Genomic DNA, 18088 nt, shown 5'->3' on the forward strand with positions numbered 1-18088 from the left:
TTTAAAAGTTTTTCATTTGTTTTATAAGCTTTGTATGTTGAAATTTTTTCTCTGGAATTTCATGTAACACTTATTGTCGAATTGTGCATCTGTTGTAGAAAAATTAAAAGCACAAATACAAAACCAAAAGCTCAAACACATTAAACGAATGGATAACAACTGTAATATTCCTGAATTGGTACAGGCATCTACTTATGTAAAAAATGGTGGATTACAACTGAATTATGGAGAACACTAAACCATTATTGACGTAGTCATTGTCATCTTATTCTTGTCTTCCGTAACTTTCCTTTTTTAAACTTATCTATAAAAATATAAAATTTAATCAATTCATAATAACTGCTGCCTGAATGGATGTTATGTCTTAGACAAATAATTACTAGTGAATAAACCTTACAGTCCAACACAGATAACAAAAGCTTCTTGTAGCTTAGACCACAGATAGAAGTTAATGATGTTAATGTTTTTATTATAAATGTATTACACAACTTAATCAAAATCATATATAGTACAACAACAGTTAAAGTTAGGGACGACATCGAAAGATAATGTAAGATAAAAAAACTTAATTCAAATAGTTTGGGGGTAGGGAGGTTGAACTGCTGCAAGATGTGGTTATCCGACATTAATTTTTACATATATCTATATGGGTCAATCAATTTTTTCCCAAATTAAGTTAAGAGGGGGGTAGGGGGGTCAGTGAAAAAACTATGTGAATTAAGTTTTTTATCCTTCATTGAACTTTTGATGTCGTCCCTTACTAGGCACAACTTCTCGTTTAAATAAGTATACAGAAAATACATTAAAAATACTCTCTTATTCTAATAGATTTTTTTTCAAATAAAATGAAGATATATGTGAAGTTGATTGAAATAGAGATCCTATGACTACTCTTGACATACAAAGATGTGAAAATGCATTGTTTTACTTCCTGCTTTAAAGACATTTAGGGAACCTAAATGGTACACATTTTTAAAAATTTGAAAACAGTTGTTTATGTTTAAATCAATTGTAAAGAAAGTAGAATAAATAATGGAGACAAAGCTTGGGCAAATCTATATTTAATTATTTGGTGTTATTACGTTTAAAAATTATCAGATGACAGTGACAATATATTCAAACAGAAATGTTAGGACAAAATGAACAAATGGTATAAATATGAATAAAATGTCAATTTAATAATTTAAAAAGTATATATTTTTCAACTATGGAATGCAATACTAGTAATAAAATGTAAAAATTTATATGAAAAAAAAACATAAAATTATTTTGCAGCAACAACATATAACATCAAAATTAAATATGGTATATATTGATTATAACATATATAAATATCAAATATGTCATTTATATATTGACTGTAAAACATGTTTATAAAAAAAAAGAATCCTGTTATAACAACCATAAGTAGTAACACATTGGTTTTGATTTGATGCCAACCTTTGATTGTCAATTATTACATTCATTCTGATGGCTGAAAAGTTATATATTTATAAATTTCTTATAAAAATGTTTTTGATATTTATATTTAAAGGGGCACTAGCTACGAGATATATCAAAAATATAAAGTTTGATTTTTTTTTTTGTTCAATAAATAATGAAAGTGAAATGGTGAAATAACAATTCGCTTTTTGCAGCCAAAAAGGGTCAATTTTGTCAAATTACGCTAAGAAACATTGATAATTAGTTATTCACTTGCAAGTAAATGAGTCGACCTCTTAATATATGTATTCATGTGTGAACTTCAATTTAACCCCTAGCTAGAGATTGACAAAGCATGCATTGTATGTGTACTGGTTATTTAAAGAAAAAGAATGTCAACAATGAAAGTGAAACTACGGTAAATTGTTTGATTACTAATTCGATGCACATAAAATCATTCTTATACGGTTAAAAGCAATGAGAAACATCTATTTTTAATCTATAAAATAAAATCAAACAGACCTATAAAAAAACAATTGCACGTGTTGGTTTAATCTATTCATATCTTTATTTATGTTTACATCGCTTATATGGTCATCTAAGAACAAATCGATAGTTAATTAGATGGCGTCTGGACTAAAATACATAAGAAACGAACCTATATATTATCTACCCCATGCTCTGTAAACTGTTTATTTTAGACTTTTGATAGTTTGGATAAATGTTTTACATTGTTATAAATCAACTATGAGAATTTGAGTTAAATCGGTGACCATGAATTTGACAGCTAGTGCCCCTTTAACAACAAATATTGTTTCAATAATTCCCATTTTATGTCAATGAAAAGGATTAAGGTTTATTGAAACAGGGTCATTTTTATAAAATAATATAGAAAACAATTATAAAATGTCAACACTTAATAAGATTCTAAGGAATTCTTGTTTGAACCACATGTTCCCTGGTTGGATAACTGTCATCAATACAGTTTGCAAGCCTAAACATATCAATCTTATTTAAGTACTCAGAATCACCCATTGTCTTTTATAAAAGTTTTTCCATATAAAGAATAAATCATAGAAAGTAAGTTAATACAAATATTAAATACTGTCCAATAATAATTATAATTCCTACAACTTGACAATATCCTGTAAAGTAACTATTTTCAGTTCTTCCAAGGTTTGATCAAGTGTTTGTTTGGTCTGTGGGAAACTTCTATTGGCTGACTTCATCATAAGCTGAACTTTGACCTGGTGTAAAATGTCTGTTGACCTTGTAATCAACATATCGGCAGCATGATGTGACCCTGAACATTTTAAAGTTCTTTTTGAAAGCTTAATAAGACGATGGTCCTGAAAAATAATTTAGTGGCTAAAACATTTGTAGCACAAACCTGTAAGTGTATATTGCTATGGTGCTTGCCTGAGGTAATATTTTATTAATGTTTTCATGAACAAATTCAGGCATGTATTATTTGCATTTTATTTTAAATTTAAACCAATCATCTTTTCTGATATGAACCATACCAGAAAACTTAATTTTTTTGAATAAATAAGGCTGCTTTCTAGTTTGAATTGTGTTACAATTGTGATTTCAGGGTCTTTTATAGCTGACTATGTGGTATAGGCTTTCCTCATTTTTGAAGCTGCAGGGTGACCTGTAGTTGTTAATTTCTGCATCATTTTGTCTCTTGTGGAGAGTTGTATCGTTGGTGATCATACCACATCTTCTTTTTTATATTAACACTTGGTGTTCAAAAGTAATGTATATATCTTCCTTGAGAACAGTCTACACAGAAAAGCACAAATTTTGTCTAATTCCTTTTCGATTTGTCTTAGTGAATCTAGGGCACCTATATAATGATTTTAAAAACAAACCTTTAGTTGTGACTGTAATAATTCTTGTAGTTGTTCTGAGTGATCATCTATGTCATCGCCATCTTGTTCTATACAATCCAAAGTTTCCTTTTCTACAAACTTTAATCAAATATGTCTTTAATTAATTATCAAATTTTTGGTATACTTTCATTATACATAACCATATTTAACTATCTTCTTTTTAATATCAAAACATTCAAATATGTTTGAAAGGGATAGAGCCTTCTGAACTGTTGATCATACAAAGGTTAAATTGAATTCAGAAAATGATTAAAGCTAACTGCTTGGTTTTTCTGTGCCATCTTGTTTATATGAAGATTACTTAAAAATACAAAAAAACAATAAATTTTTTGCTGTTAATAATAAACTTTACACTATTGATTTTTCATTAAATTTGCATGTACTGCAATTGAAAACTCAAAATCAGAAAAATCATAAATGATACGTTCGTTTTTATAATATTTGCAGACATTTTATTTTATAGATAAAAAAAGGCAGCAGTAGTATACCACTGTTCAATAGTCCTAAATTAATGAAGTGAAAACAAATCTGGGTTACAAGCTAATACAGAGGGAAACACATCAACTATACAAGGAAAAATACAAACAACAGAAACACTGAACTGCAACAAAAAACAAACATCAACATACAAATACACAGACTATTTGATAACTCATAGACAAGAAATTCTAATTTCTTTAAATGTTATTTCTTAACATTACAATATAACCTGAGAATGGTATTATACATATGAGAATGCTCTTCATAGATATAACATGTATTTTACCTCGTCTGTCAGTGTTAATTTCTGTGGTATATTATCTCTCAGCTTGTACTTATCACATATATGTAATGATTCATATGTAAGTTGCCTAATGTACAGTTGTGTGCTCACTATTGCCTGGAAGTAAAAAGAAATAACATTTACTATAACTTTTTATCTATAGATAAATAGTTTTAGGAATTTAGGAATTTAAGTACACAGGGGAAAAAATGTTTACTAACTTATAAATATGGAGGTCCTTATTCACATAAAACAAAATCAAATTATAGATCCTCTTTTGCATTACAACACAGTATTTCTATGTAATAAGAAAGGAGTCAGATTCCACAAAAAGTGTGTACACTTGTAATACAAATTAAATTAGCACTAATCAAACTTCAGAAACATTCCTACACACGCATTTTGTCATGTCTGTATCAACATATCAGCTTGCCAAAAATTCTAATTTTGTTTATGGGGATAGTATCTCCTTATATTATCATGGTCTACAGAACTCACATGTTGGTGGGGCACAATCTCCTAATATTATCATGGTCTACAGAACTCACATGTTGGTGGGGTACAATCTCCTAATATTATCATGGTCTACAGAACTCACATATTGTTGGTGGGGTACAATCTCCTAATATTATCATAGTCTACAGAACTCACATATTGTAGGTGGGCACAATCTGCTAATATTATCATGGTTTACAGAACTCACATATTGTTGGTGGGGTACAATCTCCTATTATTATCATGGTCTACAGAACTCACATATTGTTGGTGATGCGCAATCTCCTAATATTATCATGGTCTACAGAACTCATATATTGTTGGTGGAGCACAATCTCCTAATATTATCATGGTCTACAGAACTCGCATATTGTTGGAGGGGTACAATCTCTACAGAACTCACATATTGTTGGTGGGGTACAATCTCCTAATATTATCATGGTCTACAGAACTCACGTATTGTTGGTGGGGTACAATCTCCTAATATTATCATGGTCTACAGAACTCACATGTTGTTCGTGGGGTACAATGTCTACAGAACTGACATATTGTTGGTGGGGCACAATCTCCTAATATTATCATGGTCTACAGAACTCACATATTGTTGGTGGGGTACAATCTCCTAATATTATCATGGTCTACAGAACTCACATATTGTTGGTGGGGCACAATCTCCTAATATTATCATGGTCTACAGAACTCACATATTGTTGGTGGGGTACAATCTCCTAATATTATCATGGTCTACAGAACTCACATATTGTTGGTGGGGTACAATCTCCTAATATTATCATGGTCTACAGAACTCACATATTGTTGGTTGGGTACAATCTCCTAATATTATCATGGTCTACAGAACTCACATATTGTTGGTGGGGTACAATCTCCTAATATTATCATGGTCTACAGAACTCACATATTGTTGGTGGGGCACCATCTCCTAATATCATCATGGTCTACAGAACTCACATATTGTTGGAGGGGTACAATCTCTACAGAACTCACATATTGTTAGTGGGGTACAATCTCCTAATATTATCATGGTCTACAGAACTCACATATTGTTGGTGGGGCACAATCTCCTAATATTATCATGGTCTACAGAATTAGGAGTATTTTTGATCAGGTAGAATCTTCATATATTATCATCACCTACAAAACTTTAGTGTTTTGGTTGAATAGAATCTCCTAATATCATCATGGTCTACATAACTTACATGTTTATCCACAGTTCTTTGTATACACTCCAGTATTTTTGGTGGGGTAGAATCGCCCAATGTTTTCTGTAAACTCTTAAATCGAAATTGATTATCAAAGTAAAAGTCACATTTCCCCTGAAAAAAATAAACCAAATTACAGGATAACACATGGAAATGTTTATGTTCACTCAAACAAAATAAAACCAAGCAAACACTATCAGAATCAATTTCCAGGTATCACATCATATAGCCATATTAGGATGTAGAACTGTATCAGAGGGTCTGGATGGGGTTTATAGAATAGAGAATAATGGCCATAAAAATGCAGAATAATGGCCAAAAAAATGCAGAATAATGGCCAAATAAATGCAGAATAATGACCAAAAAAAAAAGAAACAAGAGAAATTGGCAAAAATATAAACAACATGAATAATGGAGTGATACAATATAAATTATAGAAAATAAATGTATGAATTTCATAGTTTTTTTTCTTAATTCAATCATTTAAATCAATAATTACCCTTTTTTAAAATTATAGTTGGTATTGTGTGTATTGCTGTTGTTTCATTAAACATATTAGTATATTACCTTCAAACAATTCCTAAACAGGATGGCTTGAGTATTTGATTCTGGCGTTAACTTTTTCATTCTTTGAATGTTCAGCACATATTGAGCCAAGTAATCAGCTAAATCTTCCTAAAATGGATACTTAAACAGTGTTAGGTTGGTCCCGTATCATTCAAATTTAATAAAAAAAAAAATATTTGGCTATAAAATAAAAGACTACTTCTGATGCACCAATACCTAAATTATATCCTGTCATGTATTACATATATAAGGAACAAAATATTAAAAATTGAATTAAATCAGTTGTTTGTAATTTTCCAAAAAATACTTATAATCATGATAATGATAAATCAAAAGAAAATCAAGAAGTAACCAAAATAACAGAATGACAAAGAAAGGAATGAATTTTTTAATATTTTAAATACAAGTTTACCTGTGCTTTGGCCACTGTCTGTATGTTGCTTTTCCCACTACTGTTAAGCTTTCTACTATTATCCTCTAAACTCTCAATGATTATCTGGTACTAAAAAAAAAAACAACCAACCTTTCTATACTTATATAAAGCAGGGAATTTGAAAAGTTTTGAATTTAGCAAATTGGAAAGTTTTCTGTAAGTCTGAGGATCTAATGTTTGTATTAAAACAAGAGGCTTTCAGAGCCTGAATCGCTCACCTTGATTTTTTGGCATTTATCTTTTGTTTAAGAGTATAAGTGTCCAATTTCATCTTAGTTTGTTTTTTTTGTTTAGATTCACCATATCAACCAACCTTAAAAATTAAAATTTTTGATGAAATCAAACAAAGGTTAAATTTAATTTTTGAAATCTTATTTTGCTGAACATTTTTGTTGTTTACAGTTTATCTTTATCATTATAATATCCAAGATGATAACCCAAAACTGCAAAATTTCCTTAAAATTACCAATTTAGTGGCAGCAACCCAACAATGGGTTGTTACATTCATCTGAAAATTTCAGGACTGATACAACTTGACCTAATGAACACTTTTATCACATATCAGATTTGCTCTAAATGCTTTGGTTTTTGAGATATAAGCCAAAAACTGCATTTTACCCCTATGTTCTATTTTAGCCATGGGGGCCATGTTTTTATAAAGAAACATAAAATAAAACACAAACTTTATTCTAGATACCCTAAGGATCCTTCAGCTTAAATTTGGTTGGAATTGGTTCAAGAGTTTTAAAGAAGAAGATTTTTAAAAGTTAGAAAACCTGATAAACAAATTGTGCAAAATTGTCCTTAAAGGGCAATAACCCTTTAAGGGGTCAATTGACAATTTTGGTCAAATGAACTTATTTGTAGATCTTATTTTGCTGAAATATTTGCTGTTTACAGCTTATCTTTATCCTTAATACTATTCAAGATAATAACCAAAAACTGCAAAATTTCCTTAAAATTACCAATTTAGTGGCAGCAACCCAACAATGGTTTATTAAATTCATCTGAAAATTTCAGGGCTTATAGAACTTTACCTTATGAACAATTTTACCCCATGTCAGATTTGCTCTTACTGCTTTGAAATATAAGCCAAAAACTGCATTTTACCCCTATGTTCTATTTTAGACATGGTGGCCATGTTTTTTGACGAAACAGAAAATAAAACACGAACTTTCTTCTAGATACCCTAAGGATCATTCAGCTTAAGTTTGGTTGGAATTGGTTCAGTAGTTTCAGAGGAGAAGATGTTTGAAATAGTATAGTTTACACAAGACGGACGACGGACGCCAAGTGATGGCTAAAGCTCACAGTTCCTTTAATAAAAAGGAATACAAAATAAGCAGAAAAATATAATCTGGAAAGTTTAGCTTTTTCGGTGTAGCAATTGTTCAATGTAATATTATGCTTATCTCAAAGAAGGCACAATTTTGGGTTTAAATTGCCTTGAATGAACTGCAATGCATGATCTAATCGGGAAAACATCTTAAAGAACTAGCAATTCGATTGAAAAAAAAAAATAATTGCTAAACATCTCCAAATCCTCCTACTGGGAAATAACAAAATAGTGTAATATTTCATGAACTACCTCATTTAACTGATCTTCCATCTTAACTTCATTTCTATACATTGTAGAATGTACTTTGAGTAACATTTCTAAAGAGTCGCCTCCCTTGGCTAACATCTTTTCTTCCTTCTCTAACATTTCAAGCTGTCTATTTTTCAACCTTTCTAAACAGGATTCACAAACTCTAACATACAATGCAAGTTCTGGTTCTACAGAAGGACTCTAAAAGGTATAATAAAACATACAAATTGATATCATTAAACTTCCAAGTAATGTGTCGCAACCATGTTGTAATTTATTCATTTCGTTTAACATAAATTGAACAATTTTATTGCACAAGATAGAACTCTGGAATTTGCTCTGATGGTGTTTAGACTATATGAAGGCAATCTTAATTTTACTTTTTCAAAGATTTACCCACAGATTCTTGAAAGGCATGAAAGCACAATAGCAAAATCAGAGTAAGGCAACACAATTGAACATCATAAATGTATTTAAACCAATGAAGAATTAAGATCAAGAAATATCACAAATTTTTTTTCTCTGAATATGCAGAATGATTTATTTTTATAAGTCTTATTTCAAATTTTTAATAATGGCAGAAATGCTCTATCTTGAACCATCTAAAGATTTCATACAGAAAATCATTAAAATATACCTCATTGTTCACGCTTACATTCTGCATCTTAGTATTACTCATAGAAAACATAATGGTGCTGCTCAAACCATTGACAATGCGTATTTAATGTCACATGATACACAAAAATGATATTGGCTTTGGGAACTATAAAGAATGAAACCTATATTTAACAGCATATAAAAAGGTCAAGTTCAAAGTAAAAAAATAAAAAAAACAATAGTAAAATGGTTGAAATGGCAATTAAGCCTCATCATCATTAATCACTGTTAGCTGTCTTTATTATTACAATACTACTTACCCCTATAACTTTAATGACGGACAGTCGAGGTTCCTTGGTGTCCTCATCATCAGGTAGATATAATATGACATCTTTGAAAGAACAAGATTTACATACAGCCCTCCCACATAATTTACAGTTATGTTTACTGCGAACCAAGTTAAATTTCTGTTGACATTTTTGGCATTGATTTGCCATGTTTTCTTGCTGAAAAACAAAATCATCTTGGTGTATTTGATTGGTATTTAAATCATGGTCATCAGAAATTTTTGCCAAAGTTTTATTAACATTTACATTTTAACATAAAGACTAAACACTACTTTATTTGAAAAAGTGTATTGTTTTTTTGGGGGTAGCAATTTTATCTCAAAGAAGGTACAATTTGGGGTTTGAATGGCCTTGAATCACATTTTTTTCAACTTACAGAAATAAATGTTGATAGATATAGGAAGATGTGTTTTTAAGTGCCAATGAGACAACTCTCCATCCAAATAACAATTTATAGTAACAAAAAAGTAAACCATTATAGGTCAAGGTACGGCCTTTAACACGAGGCCTTGGCTCACAACGAACAGCAAGCTATAAAGTGCCCCAAAAATTACTAGTGTTAAACCATTCAAACAGGAAAAACGATTTATCTACCAGTAATAAAAACAATTTTGTTTTTGTTTGTTTTTATTTCTACCTATTCATTGATTTATGACGAATGGCATTATTTTGGTAACATGGCAAACTTACACAAAGAATTGACAATTTGTTGCACACATACAGAGTAATAATGTAGAGCATCAACTAGTTTAAAAAAATTAATGGTCTTGTACAAATATTTTCATTTTCAAGTTACAAATTATTACAAATCCTCAAATGTAAATTCTCCTTACATAATTATGAAACAAATATGGATTATATGCTGATGAGACTTAAGGTGGTACCCAACACTTTGACTAAAATTAATTGGCTCGTTTAATTTTCATAAAGTTTTGACAAAGCATTAAAAAAAATTGAACCAACCATTTTATCAGAAAAATTACACTGGTTATATAGCAGTTTGACAAACACTAATTTTGATCATTGAGAAGCTTAATATTCCCTTAACAACACAATGTTATTAAAGCGTTTAACTGATTTTACAGAGTTATCTCCCTGTAGTGTTAGGTACCACCTTAAAAAAACATTCTTAAAAACTCTCTCACTTCTGAAAGTTATTGCATTATTGATCAATATAACCATCTATCCTTTCTTAAGTTTGAAATGTTCTTCCTGTACCCATCTATACCTACCAACCAAAAAGTAGATTTCTGCCATGCTGGTGTTGATACAATATTAGTCATTTCATGTATGGTTCTCTTCATTTCTGATGTTCCTATACTTTCTTTGAAGCCATTTAGCAATCTTTTTACTTCTTTTTCTAAATCCAACCTGCAATATCAACTGATTTTCAGTACTTATCTCAGTGGACAAATTTGTTTATCAACATATAGGAGGTCTTTATAAAACTCAAATTAACCAACTCTTGAGAAATGAAAAAGTTCGCTGTCCTTCAAAAAGAATAAAAAATTAATTAGTTTGTATGGCAACAGAAATTCAATCTTTTTATTAGCAAGGAACTAGAAAAAACATGATGATAGTATTAGGGCTCAAATTTGTGCTTTTTGATACTCATTATCTGAATACTGCTAACAAATAGGATAATCATTGCTTACATTATTACAGAGATATGTGTGTATCTATAAATTCTCTCCTACATTTTATATCCTTGACTTTCCAAACTTTTGGTCTTAAAAATACTTTATGAAGGTTATTCTAGAAACATGTATCAGAAATCATTTCATGCATTTTCTACCACTGGATTGGTATAGTATGTCAGTGTTCTTCAAAAAATGTACTATCTGCCCTGAAGTCAGTGTTTGCAAGTATGAGTCAACTGATACATTTACAGTTTTTACTTCATTTAATTGAGTATTTTTGCTTAAACTGATTTTCTTTTAATATTTTAACTTTCCAACTTTGACATTGAACAAAATTGAGCTGTATTGTAGAAACTCCTGTCTTAGAAACACTATTTGTATCTGTATATATATATATATATTTGTTTCATTAAAATCTTTATTTAATTCTATTGAAATTAATAAAGCAGATTGTAACATATATGTAGGACTCAAATCTATGGTGGGTTTCAAAGCTATGGCAGATTTTTTTAAACCCTTATCTATGGCGAGTTTTGTAATTTCCTAATCTATGGCGGATTTTTGTTGTTTCCAAATACATGAAAGATTTTGTGCAAACATAGAACAAGGCAGTACATATACATGTATACAATCATTGACTTGTCTTAAATAACTTCAAATGTACAACAATCGAAGCATGTCTATAAACATTTTTGAAATGAAATTCCAAAAAGTTCAACCAAATCGTGAATTATTTGTCGAACTATTTTCATACGATGATGAACAGTTATACTGCATTCTTTTGGGCAAGCACATAACAACAGTAAATATCGACATTGGTAATATGCTATAGTTATTGTAATATTGTAATATTGTAATATTGTAATATTGTAATATTGTATTGTGTTGCTTGTTTTGTTATAAACTTTTGTAATTTAATTTGTTAACATATATGTTGTTCATTGAATCTCTTGATAGAGGAAATAAAAAAATGAATGAATGAATGAATGAATGAGTGATGTCAACAATCAAAAAAGTATAAAAGACAGGTGATATACTATATAGCTATAGTACAGAAATCAGAATTAAAATAATATTCCCCGGAAAAATAAGCATTTCCTAATCTGTACATGGTACCTTTTAATCCGTAAATTTAAACAACTAGAAAAAATTGAAGTTCCTTCACAAGTATTAAGAAATCATTTTTTTTTATAAAAATTTAAACAGTTTGACTTTTCACCGTAATATTTATTTCAGCATTAATCAATCTTTTTTAACTAGTGACGATTTAAGTCAAGGTGGTATCCTGTATTTCATTTTCTAACTTTAAATACTTTGCCAGCCGTAGACCCTAAAATATTGATATAACTCCGTTCCCAAAATATCCACTACAAAATACAGCTGTGCCTTTCTTCATCACGGGATTTGGATGGTACATCACATTATTAATGCCCCTTTTATGGATAAAAGAAAACATCTTCCTTTAAACCATGGGCAAATTGTTATAGAAGAAAATGGAAAGTGTCTTCCAGAGTATTTTAAACAGAATTCCAGGAATGTTTAGAGAGCCAACAATTTTGCTGAAGTCGGCGACAACTTGTATGGCGTTATTTTTATTGTGACATCATATTCTACTCTTTTTCCCCGGAAAATTACATAATTCTTAAATCTGCCATAGATTTGGAGAAAAAAAAAATCTGCTATAGATTTGGTTTGTTTGACGTTTCCCAAATTCATGTATTTGGTTTTGATGTTATATTGGTTATTCTCATCGGATTTTGTCTAATGCTTAGTCCGTTGCTCTGTGTGTTACATTTTAATGTTGTGTCATTGTTCTCCTCCAATATCTAATGCGTTTCCCATAGTTTTAGTTTGATACCTCGATTTTGTTTTTTGTCAATAGATTTATGAGTTTTGAACAGCGGTATACTACTGTTGCCTTTATTTGTAATGTCATATTTGCCATAGATAAGGAATCTGCCATAGATTTTGAACCCGCCATAGATTTGAGTCCTACATATATATCCTTCAAATAGGTCTCATAACTCCTTGATTCCAGCAAATGTACATTAAGAATCAAACAAAATAAGACAAAAATCTAAATGAAATCAAGTTGAATCTTTACCTATCTCTCCATGTCCCTCGTACCTTTCCATTCTCTGACACAATAGCGTTTTCTTGTGCCCGTCTTCTCAAGGCAAAAAAATATTCTGTCAACCTTCTCTTCTGTCCTTCCGAGTTTTTACCTTCATCAAAACATTTCTTACAAACCTAATTCCAGGAATAAGAATAATTATTATTGCATTAGATTGCTTATACCGATTAAAGCACAAAATAACAGGTAAATACAAACAAAAGTTTCCCCCCAAAACTATGTAAGCTATACGTATGTAAAACATTGAAGATTTCTAATGTATTTAATTAAGTTAAGTCCACATGATATTTTTATAAACAGCAAAAAAACTTCAATTAAAACAGAAGCATAATATGACATACATATTTATATTATTAAGATGTTATTTATCATTTTATACATTTTATTAATAGACTTGTCTATAGAAAAATCTCCACTCTTTTCATATTGCAGTTCATATAGGATATAATATCTATCTACACATATATTCTTTTTTTGTCATACAGTTTTCAGTCCTTTCATAAAAATAACAATAATTACTTTATATGCCTTTCCCTCTGGGTCTGGATGTGCCAATTTATTCAGTCTCCTCAGGTAACTCACACATTCTTTACAGAATATGTCACCGCATCTAAAAAATGATTTTTGTTCATATTGTAAAATAAATCATCTTCTTAGAGAACCACTTTTTTGCTAATTACATGTATTATAACCGAACAATCATATGAAAAGTCAGTTACAATATGACTTTTGATGATTTAAATTAGCATGTTATCGTGTTTTCTGCCATAGCAAAACTATTCTGATTACAGCTTGATGTCTAAAACAACATGTAAACATATCATAAAGAACAAAGATTATCAACCATATTAAACAAACACTCATCAAAGAAGAGTTGATATTAAGTTAACCATTTTTATATAATTCATAATTTTTTATAAATTTGTCTAAAATTGAAAGTTTTTCTGTGATTCTTGGCCAAATTTAGCGACATGTATTTAGCTCTTTAAATCAAATACTGTAATCGTACCATTTTTCGTGGTGTATTTATTTTCACAAATTTTGTGGTTGGTTTATTATCCCTAAAAAAAATACATTCGAATCTAAATCCAACTTTTTAATTGAAAACTTATTGTGCATCGATGACATGATATGTTTAAAACCCTGTTAATCTGATTAATAAACAAACTAGATTAATATCAACAGGTCACAAATATTGATATTGTGGAACAATTTTGTTATTAAAGTGTATTAATACCCTATAATTGTAAATTTCTTACTAAACAGAAACATTGTGCAGAACAAGGTAGAAAAGCTATGTTCAGTATGAGGAGAACTACATCATTAGGTTTAAATGTATTTACAATGCTTAGTCTATTTGATACTTATGTTAGTAGTATATTAATGTATGGGTGTGAGATATGGGGAGTACACAAGTCTCCTATGGTAGAAAAGGTCCATTTGGACTACTGCAAAATGTTATTAAGTGTCAAAAAAACGACCTCAAATGTGATTTATTTTTATTTGAAATAAGGTAGATTTCCACTGCAGTATGAGCGTAATTATAGAATACTTAAATTTTGGTTCAAAATTTTAATTAGTGACAACTGTATATTATGGGGACAAAGTCCCCAATAACAGTAGAAAAATCAATAAAAAAAAAAAAAAAAAAGAAAAAAAATCGTGAAAATTTTCCCGAAATTTTCATTGTACTACATGTAATGAACTCAAAATCGTTCAATTTTTTTGATGTCATGTTTTAAATTCCCGCATCTGCACAAAAATCTATAATGTACTTCCTTTTTCCAGTCTTGTTTGTATGAAACTTTGAGTAAAATATATATTTATCAGTCTAGTATAAAATAGGAAGGAACGCAATACCAATTTCATTTTTAATAATTCCTTGATATGAAAAAAACGTTACCTGATGATAGATATATATAGTGTTTCTTTGTTTACATTGCATATGACCTCATAACTTAAATAACGTCACAACTAAAATCCCTAACAACAGAACCAAAATCAGAAACGTTACGGTATTTCCGTTTCTTTTTTTTAACAAATATTTAAGTTACAAAAAAACCAGGTGCTTCGCAGGGTGCAGCTTTATACGACCGCAGAGGTCGAACCCTGAACAGTTGGGGCAAGTATGGACAAAACATTCAAGCGTGATACAGCTCTGAATTTGGATTGTGATCAAATTTTTGACATTACATGTTTTTTTTTTACACAAAACAAATGTCAAGATTTTACAAATCAATTAAAGATTTCTTCTTCAAACTTTTTAAATCTAAAATTAAATAGTTGACACAGCATAGGTTTCTGACACAGAATGAATGTGGTCTAATGAACTTAAAATATTTTTTTTGCCTTTGAGCAATTCACTATGCTGTTGAATATTAATCCTCTCAAAAAAATGTTTGAAGAAATTTTCTTTTCATTTATGAAATCTGAAATGAGAAAAATTTAAACCCCCCCCCCCCCTTTTTTTCACATCCCCGTTTCCCTTTTTCCAAAACTGATATCAATTCAAATTTCTAATGGAGTTTGCAACAATAACTACTCTTTTAAATACATCATAAAATATTAAAGTGTAGAATAAAGTGCTTGTTATCACTGAATGGTAAAGATTGGTTGGTAGTAAAAGTGAATATACATTGTTTATTGTATAAAACAATAAAAAAAAACTTCATCAGCAATATTTTATATTGGCAAATTTCCAATGAAGTTATTTACATAAAGTTATTGGCAAATAAAAATAGAAAATGACATCATAGTCATGTCTGGCAAATGTCCAACATACATTATCTAAAAACATTTTAGATAAGATAAGGAAAAAAAGCTTCATCAGCAACATTTTATATTGGCAAATTTCCATTGAAGTTATTTACATAAAGTTATTGGCAAATAAAAATAGAAAATGACATCATAGTCATGTCTGGCAAATTTCCAACATATATTATCAACTTCTATTCTATACAAAGAAAGATATCTCCAATTGAAAATTAATTGCTATTGCACAATATTGTGCAATTAGATATTTCTTGCTATTGTGCAATACTGTGCAATTGAAAATTTCTTGCTATTGCACAATACTTGATATGGAATCCTGATTTGGACCAACTTGAAAACTTGGCCCATAATCAAAAATCAAAGTACATATTTAGATAAAGCATATCAAATAAGCCCAAGAATTTAATTTTTGTTAAAATCAAACTTAGTTTAATTTTGGACCCTTTGGACCTTAATGTAGACCAATTTGAAAACTGGACCAAAAATTAAGAATCTACATACACAGTTAGATTTGGCATATCAAAGAACGCATTTATTAAATTTTTGATGAACAAAGTTTAATTTTGGACCCCCATTTGGACCAACTTGAAAACTAGGCCAATAATTAAAAATCTAAGTACATTTCTAAATTCAGCATATCAAACAACCCCCAGGATTCAATTTTTGTTAAAATCAAACTAAGTTTAATTTTGGACCCTTTGGACCTTAATGTAGACCAATTTGAAAACGGGACCAAAAATTAAGAATCTGCACAGTTAGATTCGGCATACCAAAGAACCCCAATTATTCAATTTTTGATGAAATCAAACAAAGTTTAATTTGGACCCTTTGGGCCCTTTATTCCTAAACTGTTGGGACCAAAACTCCCAAAATCAATACCAACCTTCCTTTTATGGTCATAAACCTTGTGTTTAAATTTCATAGATTTCTATTTACTTAAACTAAAGTTATTGTGCGAAAACCAAGAATAATGCTTATTTGGGCCCTTTTTTGGCCCCTAATTCCTAAACTGTTGGAACTAAAACTCCCAAAATCAATCCCAACCTTTCTTTTGTAGTCATAAACCTTGTGTCAAAATTTCATAGATTTCTATTAACTTAAACTAAAGTTATAGTGCGAAAACCAAGAAAATGCTTATTTGGGCCCTTTTTGGCCCCTTATTCCTAAAATGTTGGGACCAAAACTCCCAAAATCAATCCCAACCTTCCTTTTGTGGTCATTAACCTTGTGTTAAAATTTCATAGATTTCTATTATCTTTTACTAAAGTTAGAGTGCGAAAACTAAAAGTATTTGGACGACGACGATGACGACGACGACGACGACGACACCAACGTGATAGCAATATACGACGAAAAATTTTTCAAATTTTGCGGTCGTATAATAATTCATACAGACTTCGTCCCAATTTACAGGTAATGCCGGTCTCATATTAAGGCCTTGTTATAAAGAACTTGTGTTCAATTGTTCAAAATGTATGAATTGGGCAACATATGTAAAAAGATTGATACAAAGTCTTGGTATGAATAATTTGTGGGATAATGACTTTCTATCAGGGATGTCTCAAACTTTACCTTCTACCATGATGTATTCTTTCTATCAGGGATGTCTCAAACTTTACCTTCTACAATGGTGTATTCTTTCTATCAGTGATGTCTCAAACTTTACCTTCTACAATGATGTATTCTTTCTATCAGGGATGTCTCAAACTTTACCTTCTACAATGGTGTATTCTTTCTATCAGGGATGTCTCAAACTTTACCTTCTACAATGGTGTATTCTTTCTATCAGGGGTGTCTCAAACTTTACCTACGACCATGATGTATTCTTTCTATCAGGGATGTCTCAAACTTTACATTCTACAATGGTGTATTCTTTCTATCAGGGATGTCTCAAACTTTACCTTCTACAATGATGTATTCTTTCTATCAGGGATGTCTCAAACTTTACCTTCTACAATGGTGTATTCTTTCTATCAGGGATGTCTCAAACCTTACCTTCTACAATGGTGTATTCTTTCTATCAGGGATGTCTCAAACTTTACCTTCTACAATGATGTATTCTTTCTATCAGGGATGTCTCAAACTTTACCTTCTACAATGGTGTATTCTTTCTATCAGGGATGTCTCAAACTTTACCTTCTTCAATTGTGTATTCTTTCTATCAGGGATGTCTCAAACTTTACCTTCTACAATGGTGTATTCTTTCTATCAGGGA

The 18088-nt window shown here is 30.1% G+C and overlaps 1 protein-coding gene across 7 annotated transcripts in view; it reads right to left on the reverse strand.

The window, feature by feature from the left end:
- Positions 1–452: 452 nt before the first annotated feature.
- LOC143067366 (uncharacterized) overlaps positions 453–18088 on the reverse strand; it is a 189443-nt gene continuing 171807 nt past the window's right edge. For 6 of the 7 annotated variants that reach the window (XM_076240566.1, XM_076240563.1, XM_076240564.1 and 3 more), the window contains 11 exons: positions 13621–13711; positions 13072–13217; positions 10560–10698; positions 9301–9486; positions 8384–8584; positions 6775–6864; positions 6363–6470; positions 5793–5909; positions 4084–4197; positions 3297–3395; positions 453–2771 (listed from right to left, as the gene is read on the reverse strand). In XM_076240566.1, the coding sequence (XP_076096681.1) occupies positions 2550–2771; positions 3297–3395; positions 4084–4197; positions 5793–5909; positions 6363–6470; positions 6775–6864; positions 8384–8584; positions 9301–9486; positions 10560–10698; positions 13072–13217; positions 13621–13711 (1513 nt within the window). In that variant the 3' untranslated portion in view covers positions 453–2549. The remainder of the gene's footprint in view (positions 2772–3296; positions 3396–4083; positions 4198–5792; positions 5910–6362; positions 6471–6774; positions 6865–8383; positions 8585–9300; positions 9487–10559; positions 10699–13071; positions 13218–13620; positions 13712–18088) is intronic. The other variant, XM_076240569.1, reaches the window with a different exon arrangement.

The sequence above is a fragment of the Mytilus galloprovincialis genome, chromosome 3 (assembly GCF_965363235.1).
Source record: "Mytilus galloprovincialis chromosome 3, xbMytGall1.hap1.1, whole genome shotgun sequence".
NCBI classification, from domain to species: Eukaryota; Metazoa; Mollusca; class Bivalvia; order Mytilida; family Mytilidae; genus Mytilus; species Mytilus galloprovincialis.